The 10526-nt window shown below is 37.8% G+C and overlaps 1 protein-coding gene across 1 annotated transcript in view; it reads right to left on the minus strand.

Annotated features, from left to right (window-relative positions):
* The window catches only part of LOC310927376 (rho guanine nucleotide exchange factor 12-like), a gene marked incomplete at its 3' end in the record, with an annotated part of 13898 nt that extends 3372 nt beyond the window's left edge, over window positions 1-10526 (minus strand). The window contains exons 1-2 of the mRNA XM_083889671.1: window positions 10402-10526; window positions 310-401 (exon numbers count right to left, since the gene is read on the minus strand). Of these exons, the coding sequence (XP_083745797.1) occupies window positions 310-401; window positions 10402-10433 (124 nt within the window). The 5' untranslated portion in view covers window positions 10434-10526. The remainder of the gene's footprint in view (window positions 1-309; window positions 402-10401) is intronic.

Genomic DNA, 10526 nt, shown 5'->3' on the forward strand with positions numbered 1-10526 from the left:
GGATGTATAACATCGATATGTTTTTTATTATTACGGAAAAATCATCTTGGACTTCTTTGCAGCGGTGGTTGCTGTTGACTTGTATCACATTTTGTTAAGGTTTGTGCTCTGATTTCAGTTTCTCACAGGAAAATATCAGCAAAATGCATTAACGCTCTTAAAATTATGCATTTTTTGATGTCTAGTTTGGAAAAATCATAGGATTCCACAGGAAAAGTTGCATAAAACTTTTTGTAAGAGTCATTAATGACAATGAGTCGCTTAAAAAATAACTTGAGAACAGATATAAAAGTGTGCGTTGTCTCTCACCTGTTGGATCAAATTCATGTTTGAGGGAAACGGATGATTTGTCGTTCTTGGGTTTCTTGTCTGCAGGATCCTTGTTGAGAATGCTCGGGGTCCTGCACAGAAACACAGCAACGTGAGGTTAAAGCATTGAAAAATGTAAGGATACACAGATAAATACACGTCAAATTCACAATTACAGACACATTAGAGTGTCCAAATGAACCAAAGTCCCAAGATCCATGTCTTTGGACGAGACATGAAGAAGCTAGAGAGAACACACCATCTTGCTGTTAGGCAGCAATACTAGCCCCGCACCACCGCGTAGCCCCCTAAATATGTCCATTTTTATGTCAAATATATTCTACTACATGTAAAAACACAGACGCTTTATTTAAAAAGTCTTAAGCTGACGAGATAAAGCATTATTTCTTGATTGGTTGTGTCGTTTTTGAGTCACTGAGCAGTCGTTATCTGTCTTTTGGATTGTTTTTTTGGTCAATTTTTATGTCCTTCAAGTCAGAAAAAAAGCGAATTAAATGACAATACCATTTTTTTTGCCGAGTTTTTAACTGCCATTTCTGTATCCCCCAAACCAGGCATTTCCAAAGAGACACACAGTAAATTAATAAAATTGCCCTAAAACTTAATTTAGTGCATGTGTTGTATCACATTATTTTAATAAAATGCTGGAAACATTTCAGGAAGATTAATTTTCTGACTTCTACTGCGACTCATGTCTCTGGGAACGAGTCACAACAGACAATGCCCTGTTAAATAATTGATTTATAGTGTTTGTGAAGGGACTTTCTGAATCCTGTAAAAATCTTATTTCTCCGTAAAAACTCCATGGATGAAAAATGTACCACTTTTACCTCCTGGGATCTTGACCTTACAGCTATTATAGTTACAGTCCATGTATTAATAGCATACTATAGGTTCCCTGTGCTCACCCCCCATCAGCACCTCCTCCTCGCTGTGTAAGAGGGGGGGTTTTGTTTGTGCTGCTGTTCCTCCCTGTGACAATGGAGGCCCCCGGGCTTCCAACAATGGCTCCCACGTCAGATCCAACTTACTATGCTGTGGCTTTGTGGGACAGATTCCCGGAAACGGAGACTAGGGTTTTTCTTGGCCGCGCTCCAGTTTCCTGAATGTGGGAGAAGGCTGGGAAAGAAACGGAGGGGGGGGAGGACGGGGAGGAGGAGGGGAGCAGGAAGGAGGAGGCACACAAGTGTCTTTGAGGGAAGACAGGAGGCCAGGCGCAAGGAAACTTCAACTTAGTTCCCAGAGTGTGTGGCCTGCTGAGACTCCCAAATGTGAAATGAATCCCGGGATAGAAGCGTAAATGTTCTCCTGTGTGTGAAAACCCTCTGCAGCCAAAACATCTGAACCTGCTTCCACCGTCTGAGACAAAACAAACGGCTGCAATTACAGACAGAACGTTGAAATCCTCTGGAATAATAGAGCATTAGAGTGATAACCTTGTTCTTTTCTTTGAGATTGGAGGAGCCACTCAGGGCAGCAGGGGCCTCTTCACTGTGGTACGAGGAGATTAGGAGTCGATAAGACGAGGACAGACTGCATCCTGCTCTGTGGGTGGCAGCTAACAGAGATATTCACGAAAATCTTTTATATTTGGTGGTCAACGTTCCATTTACAGAGCGTTAAAGTTCTCTTCGGAGCTATTTTTGGGTTTTTTTCTGCAATAAGGCCATAAATGTTCCCGACTGACAATATCAGGTGGCTCTCAACAGGAGTGATTCTATGGCTGAACAGCAGCTGAATCATCAGAGAGACACAGTCTACTGCTTTTGAAGACTTCTGCTTCTTCGACTCATGTGCTCATCAGCTGCAAAACCACTGTGACGTCACACAGTGATTTGAAAGACTCCAGTTTAGGATGTTGGCCATTTGTTTGTTTTTAATAAATCAGAAGGAACCATTTATGGATGAAGAAACTTTGAAGTGCGTTCAAGGAACTTTGAACTACGTCAAAGAACTTGGAACTGTGTTGAAGAACTACATTGAAGGATCTTGAAATTGCCTGAAGGAACTTGGAACTGCGTTAAAAGAACTTGGAATCATGTCAAAGAATTGTGTCGAATTGAAGGATCTTGGAACTGTGTGAAGGAACTTGGAACTGCGTTGAAGAACTTGGAATTGTGTCAGAGAACTGAGTTGAAGAACTTGTAACTGTGTTGAGGAACTGCGCTGAAGGAACTCTGAACAGCGTTGAAGGAACTTTGATTGAACTGAGTTGAAGGAACTCTGAACGGCGTTGAAGGAACTCTGAACGGGGTTGAAGGAACTCTGAACTGCGTTGAAGGAACTCAAGCACCGTGATGAAAGTAAATCATCAATTTAAGTACAGTATCGCTGCTGGGAAACGTGTTTTCTGGCTCAAATGCTGGACTTTTCTTAATTGTCCTTGTGCTCAGTTATCAAAGCGAGCACCGAGTAAAGAAAGGAAAACATTGCAGCGTCCACTTGGGCCTCAGATGCCAAAAATACCAGACCATTCCTCCGGGATGATAACGGGCAAAGGACTCGGCTCCAGAGAATTGAAGGCAAGAACACAACAAGAGAGAAAGAAGCTAAAAAATAAAACCCTCCAGATACACAGAGCCACTGCATGTGCTATAAACGCTGTACATAAACAAATATTTGTTACTACACAACATTAATTCTACCAGCACTACATGACTCATTCTCCCTCTTTGCGTGTTTCTCAGTGTTTTCATCGATCCTCCGCTGCACACAGGAAGTGGTCAATTTTACTTCTAAACAGACGGAGGCAACAGCGACATCGAGCTGGTAGGGTGTTGGAGTTATAGTTAATGCTTTTCGCAGTTTGATGGGGAAAACAGCAGAGCATTCCGTTTACATCAGAAGTTGGAAGTCCGAACTGGGAATTAAGTCACTTCCAAGTTGAAAAACATGGATCTCGGGCTAGCCAGTGTTAGCCATTGTTAGCAATATAAGTCACAAACAGTAGCAACATGTCCATGGATAAAAATGGAACAGCGCTAGAAGTATGATTGATTTAATGGGAAATGTGAAGTTGCAGCCATCTTGGAAGTCAGAGTTTATAGCGTTGGAAATCCGACTTGAGTTAGCGTTCCAGTTGAAACTTCCGAATAGCAACTTGGAAACACTGAAACACACCAAAATACTTTATTGCTCGATGTAGCTCGATGTAGCTCGATGTAGCCTGTTTTCACTTACAAGAAACAAATGAAGACCAAATAGAGTCGGAATAACAACAAAAATCCTACGCACTGCAGCTTTAAAACCTTTTTTTTTTTTTAACAGTTTCACTTTGTTCCTAAAGCAAAACACACTTCTGTCTGATTTAAAATTCACTGAAAAATGGCGTTTTCGACAGCAAATTTATTATGTTTTATGTCTTAATGTCTCTTGTGTTTCATTGTCATTATTCTTGAGGTAAACTTAGAATCACACAGACAAAACCTGACCTTTCTCTGAACTGTTGTGCGTCTTTGTGGCCTTTCTGTTTATTCACCGTGATCTGGTTTCTCTTTGTGGTGGTTCTGAGTCTCTATATCCTTGTTTTGAGTGTTTTTGTGGTCATTTTGCATCAGTTTGAAATAATTTTCATATTTTTTTCATGGTTGCTTTGATTTGTTGCATTGTTTTGTCTCAGTGTTAGCTTTTTTGACATTTTTGTCCTCATTGTTTTGAATTGAGTGTCCTTTTCTATTTTTATGGTCATTTTGAGCCTCTCTGTATCACTTTAGTCATGCTTATTGTTATAAACTATTACTTGATTGGTAATAATATTGACTAAATCTAAAAAATGTGATGTTCTCAAATGTCTTGTTTTAAAATGATTCAGTTTCAATAATGTATTTGTTATATGGAGCAAATAAACTATGAAAAATTAAAAATTCGCTGGAAAATGATCAGATCACTTGTTTTCATGATTAAAAACACACATTTCAGATTAAGCAATAATAAGTAGATGACTAATTTATTGCAATTGAGCGCAATAACAAATCACCAAAAACTGCCATTTAATTCTTAAATTTTTGATTCTGTATTTGAAATAGTAATAATAGTAATCAATATTGTATCATATATTATTATAAAATACTGCAAATCAAATCTGTCAGAATAATAAAAATGACATATTTTTCCAGAGCAGTTTAACCCTTAGATGCGCCTTCAAAAAAGTTACGTTAACACACCGAGCACACCAAATGGTGCGCATGAAAGTACACAGCTATAAAAATAGTATACATTTGTATTTTTTCTTTTTTTTTTTTAGTTCTAGACCAACATCTGTACTTTCCATACATATAAAATATTAATATATTTTTTTATTTTTAACCCTTAAATTGACAGGTTTATTCATGATGCCCCTTGATTTTATGATCTTAAAACCACAAAAAATTAAATATTTTCAATATACTTCATGCAAACAGGATTTTAATTTGGTGGAGGATAAAGCGGTAGATAATGGATGGATGATTATTGCAGTCTGGTATAAGAAAAAGATTAGCAGAAGCTATTTTTTTGCATTATTATTTTTTGTGTAATGTCAGATGGCCTGAAATCCTAGCACTATTACACTTAGCACACCAAATAGTACACAGCTATAAAAAAATAATACATGTAAAATAATTATACACAATTATACATAATACAAATAATGATGTAAATGTGATATGAATGGGTTTCAATGAGCACATGTTGGTGCGTAGGTGTAATAGTGCTAGCATTTCAGTTCACATTGTTAAAAATTGACTAAAACATTTTTTTTTCAATATTATATAAAAAATTTAATATTTTCAATATACTTCATGCAAACTGGACTTTTATTTTTTGGATTATTGCAGTCTGGTATATGTAAAAGTTAGCAGAAGCATTTTTTTTTTTTGCATTATTATTTTTTGTGTAATGTCAAATATGAATGGGTTTCAATGAGCACATTTTGGTGCTTAGGTGTAATAGTGAGATTCAGTTCACGTTGTTAAAAATGGACAAAAAAATAAATAATAATAATAATATTTTTTAAAAACACTCAAAAATACACAACCTGGCAAATTTTAAACAATATGCATGAAAAAATGAAAAAGATATGCTAAAAAGTAAGTCAAAAACACAAAAAGGTGTCTAGGTGTGTTAGAGGGTTAAACCACTTTGTGGGGGGGTTTTGTGTGTCTAAGTGATGTTAGAGTGTTGTCACCAGCAGCGCCGTCAGTCGCAGGGCCACTGGCCTGCTGGGCCTGACAGACATTGTTTAGCAGTGATGTCACCACTTCCCGTCAGAGCCCGGGGCAAGGTAGTGAGGGTGGAGAGGGTGGAGAGGGTGGAAAAGCCACAGCTCAGCACAACTGTGCGACATAAGATTCTACGATGATTTAAATATAAAGAATTCTAGCACAAGGTCAGGTCAGTGAACAAAGCCTCCGCCAGTTGGGCCACGTCTAAAATCAAATGGACACGTCCAGTCACAGGATGAAAACGCTGTTGGTACAGCTGACCTCCCTAAATCCAAAAGATAACATGACTGACGTCTGCTTACATGTCTCCACCAAGTGCAAAAAAGGAGAGGGAGAAACACAAGTCTGGAAGTCATTAAAGATATTTAGCTAATTTTAACTGAATTTTCTGAAATTAGAAGGGAAGAAAAAGGAGAAAAACATTGTCCTGGTGCAGTGAAGTGCACAAACTGATTATGTCTAAATATATTTATTTGATGAATCTGGAGGGGGAAAAAAATCGATTCACATTAGAATCGTGATTCTAATCATCCAGAATTCCGACTCGATTCATAAACTTCAAAAAACGTTTTAATTTATCTTTTTAAGTTTCTATTTTGAAAAAACACACAAAACACCAGTTTGTGTTATTTGTCTACAGTTTATTTTTGTAATTTCTGGGAGAAAAGGGCAGCTAGTCTAAGCTTTTATTTATGCAAGCTTTTTTTTTGTATAGTAAGTCAGTTTTTATTTGTTTTGAATGAATAAATGATAAAGGGATACTTCACCGATTTGAATGTGGCTTTGTATTGCTAGAATAGCAGTAGTATTTTTTAGAAAATGTGCTTCCCTCCCTCAGTTTTTCACTGAGTTGTAAAAAAATCTGTTTTCCATTTTCAAAATGTGCCCTACTGTGATGCAAAACGAGTCATTTGACTCACAGTAGGGCACATTTGGATAAGGGAAAACAGATTTTTTTACAAGTCAGGGAAAAACTGAAGCACATTTTCTAAAAAATACTACTGCTATTCTAGCAATACAAAGCCACATTCAAATCGGTGAAGTATCCCTTTAACTTTTGTCTTAAGTTTGCCTTTGTGTGATCACATTATCACATTTTCTCATACAAACTTTATTGTTCTGATGCCATCATTTGCCTTAACACACTATGCATTGTATCAATTTTGAATCGAGAATCGGAATCGAATGGAATCGTGAGCCACCCAAAGATTCACATCCCGAGTCTGTACTAATGTTTATAAACTGCACACTCTGCTGCACCAAAGTCCATAGAGAAAATCAGTGTTTTTAGCTCAGGGGGCACAGGAGCTTCTGCTCTACTGCTGCCACATTGGTACATGTGTGCCACTAAATCTGAATAAAGGATTTCAAACACAGAAATAACAAAATAAGACGTTTGAGCAGTGGATCAACAACTCCTGTGTGTTTAAAAAGAGAAACGCAGACAGCTGTACTCCATACTACAGTGCATTAGCTGTGACGGATGATGGACAGTTTGTTTAACAGTTTAACTGTTAGTTTCAAACTAGCCTGGTTATGCAACCGCTCGCACTTAACCCACTTTTAGCCATGTTCCTGTGTTTGTCCCCTGCTCTTTAGCTATTACTTTTACGAGTACAACACTAAGGGAACTTAAAAAAACAAACAAAACGGCTTTTGTTCAGTAAATCCTGGCTATAATTAGCTCGTTTTCCTTTAAAGGGCACAATGTATTTAAATGTTTCCTGGCGTCTGCAGGGTTAAAGTAACACTGAAATGGTTAAATCTAACAGTCTTGTTCTGAAATGGTGACTATTTTAATGATAATTAAAACAATTTACTGTGCAGAATATGTAGCAAAGGCACAGCTGCCAGCATTGTGATAACATATAAAACTACATATGTCTGTAAGCAATCTTTCTATTATAATAACAATAATACATTTGGTTATATTTGTCATATTATTAAATCACATTACATTCAATATCAGCTTGATTAGTGTTTGAGTACAGTTGTGTATATGTTATTATTCACTTAATATTTATATTTTTGTCTGTTTCTGTGACTTATAGACCCATTCTGCATCATAAATATGTTATTCACAGTGAAATAAACATCATTCCACATCAAAAAAATAAATAAATATCAGTATTGTGATGTCATGATGGAATATTGTGCCATAATCTGGTCGTATCTTGACTGGACGAGATGCTCACGGATGCTCAGGGTCAGAGGAAACATCACAGGCTGCTCACACTGAATTCTTCTCCCAGAGAAACCCTCCAATAACGTCCAAGACGTGACCTCCACACCTCTGGAGATGTGCTCACATGTTGCCTGGCAACAGAAGCCCCTCTTTTTTCACCCTGTGGCAACAACCTTTGGAATCCACAGACAAGTGTGTTGCCAACGTAATGCACCAGAGCTGCTTTGTCATAAACGACCGAAGAGCCAAACCTCAGATCTGTACGCGAGCGACGTGAAGATGCAGAGTTTGCACAAACTGATGACGATCGACCCCTCTGACCTCTCAGAGGATAAGCTGCACTGAATCAGTGAACTCACTCACGCTCTTGGACTGATTTTAAAGGTCGAAGGTGTTAAAATAAGTGGTACATGCACCAGAACTATGGAAGCTACACATACAGGCCACTTTATTAGGTACACCTCTTCAAAAATACGACCGACTGAGGTTCAGCTTGAGCTTTAAAAGGAGAAAGAAAGGGGATTTAAAGGTGAAGTAAGAAGTTTATAGTGACATCTAGAGGAGAGGCTGAAATTTACAACAATGAACTGCTCCTCTGCTCACCCCCTCCCTTCCCTAAGCACTACGGTATCCTCAGCAGGTCAAATGTCCTCCTTGTCGTCTATGTATTTTTACATAATATCTGTTGTTTATTTGTTGTTATATATTGTAATGTGTTTTTATACTACTAAAAACAATGAATGATGGAAAAAGGTGACAAAAAAGTGCTCAAAGTTAGATATTTGGCTTTTATTTCCATTTAAAAAAATAATAATTAGAATAAAATATGAATGTTTAATTATTTAATAGGGAGTTAAATATAATTCCAAGACAACTGAAGTGAATGTTTAGAGTGTATAGAGAACATAAATATTCCAAACACATGAATGTGCATAAATGTAGAGTGTTATCAGTATGATATACTTGTATACACTTATATTATTATAATAATATATACTTCTCTTTTTTGTTCTGCTGTGAGTCCATGGACTGAAACTCTTTAGTGACAAACAAAATTCCATCCTCACAGAGATCACTCGCCACTTCCTGAAGTCTTATCTCCATAATGAGGTTGCCAGGTCTGGCATCACTGTGCTGGCAACCCTACACACTATCGCCAAGAACTGAGTTCCTACAGTATACAGTAGTTGCAGCAAGTTGACTGGAGTTGTTGTGTGTGTGTGAAAGTCTTCTGCTAACAACATCCAGATTGTGATTTAATGACATTTGGACATGTTGGTGGGTGTGACTCAGATTTGGACTGGTGGTTTCCCACTGATTGCGGTCTTTGTGCTTAACTGTGCTTTGGTTTCCCTGCCATGTGGGTATTAGGTGACATGTTTTAGCATCGACACTGGTTTGGTTTCAGACGCTTTGGACTCATTCTGCCCCGTCTCCTCCTATCTGTGCCTCTGCTATTCAGACGTCTAACTATATGCTCTTTATATGGAATTGGTGATGGAAACATGGCAGAGAATCTAAAGTAGGTCCACGGAGAAGAGGCCCATTGTTCCAGAGAGGCAGACGAGCGGCGACGCAGACTGAAGGTCAAAATCAAAAATCAAATGACTTTGTTTGACTTTCCGATGCAGTCGTGCGTGCCATTATTTTGGCGTTTCCTCAAAGGAAACTCCTGATTACTGAGCATTAAAAATACACGAGTGACTTGTGCAGGATGGAATCTGAAGTCAGCAGTTAAGGTTTCAACAACACTTCACCTCATGTGGCTCTCACAGATGTAGAAAGCTGCCTGAAATGATAGAGTGAGGATTCCTTTTCTTCTTAAAGTAACTGTGTTTTATGAGTCAATATGATCAAATGATCCATTTCTATTGATTTACACATGCTAATGTGATTTGTGAACCTTTACATTTGAAATAGGCGGTCAATATGACTCATGAGTTAACCTTATCTACAGACAGGGCAGAATGTGACTTGAGCGTCTTCTGAACCTTCATTGATCCTCCTGAAACAATACAGACTTATTCCACTGCTCTAAAACTAACACCACATGTTTACATTGGCAGATTTTTACAGCAAAATCACATTTGCATTCTCTCATGAACAGGAACACAAATCAAAAATAAACTTCTGTTCTGTTTTTGGGTGGGTTTATGAGAGACTTTGACGAACTCCTTTGAGAATTTGTGCAATTTTCAACTTGCCTCCCATTTACCAGACAGCCATCGCATATACGACAGACTTAAATGTGTAAAGAACACTTTTAAATACTTGTGCTCATTTCGGCTTATATATGAAGTCGATAAACATCTCATATCTACTCGAATCTTACTTCTATTGTGTTGCGTTTGTCGTATTCCCAGACGCCATCGCTGACTCCTCCCCTCCGGTCACACTACTGGCGAAGCGACGTCAAACCGTTTTGAAAAACCGTTTTGAAAATGTAACACTTTAAGCAAAACTGCGCCTTTTGTGTGGATAACATGAATGCCGAATTTACCAGAACACTTACATAGATGTCACAAAGGCTGAGTCGATGTTATAGCATTTGTGAGAAACAAGCAACAGAACATTAAATTGGACGGTTTTCCAATGGAGTTTGGTTCAATGCAGTTTGTTTTTTTAAAACATAAAACCATTGTATTCCAATAAAGAAAACCAGTTGAATAAAGGAATATGCATTACCTGTCAGTGAGTGTTGACTGTGTGACACTCATTGGGCTTCTCTTGTACAGTTTCCAAAGAAGAAATTCACCGTAAAAACATTGTCAAGAGTTTCTTTCTCTTGTGTTTCTTTCTTTTTCTTTTTC

The sequence above is a fragment of the Microchirus variegatus genome, assembly GCF_963457635.1.
Source record: "Microchirus variegatus genome assembly, chromosome: 5".
Lineage (NCBI taxonomy): Eukaryota > Metazoa > Chordata > Actinopteri > Pleuronectiformes > Soleidae > Microchirus > Microchirus variegatus.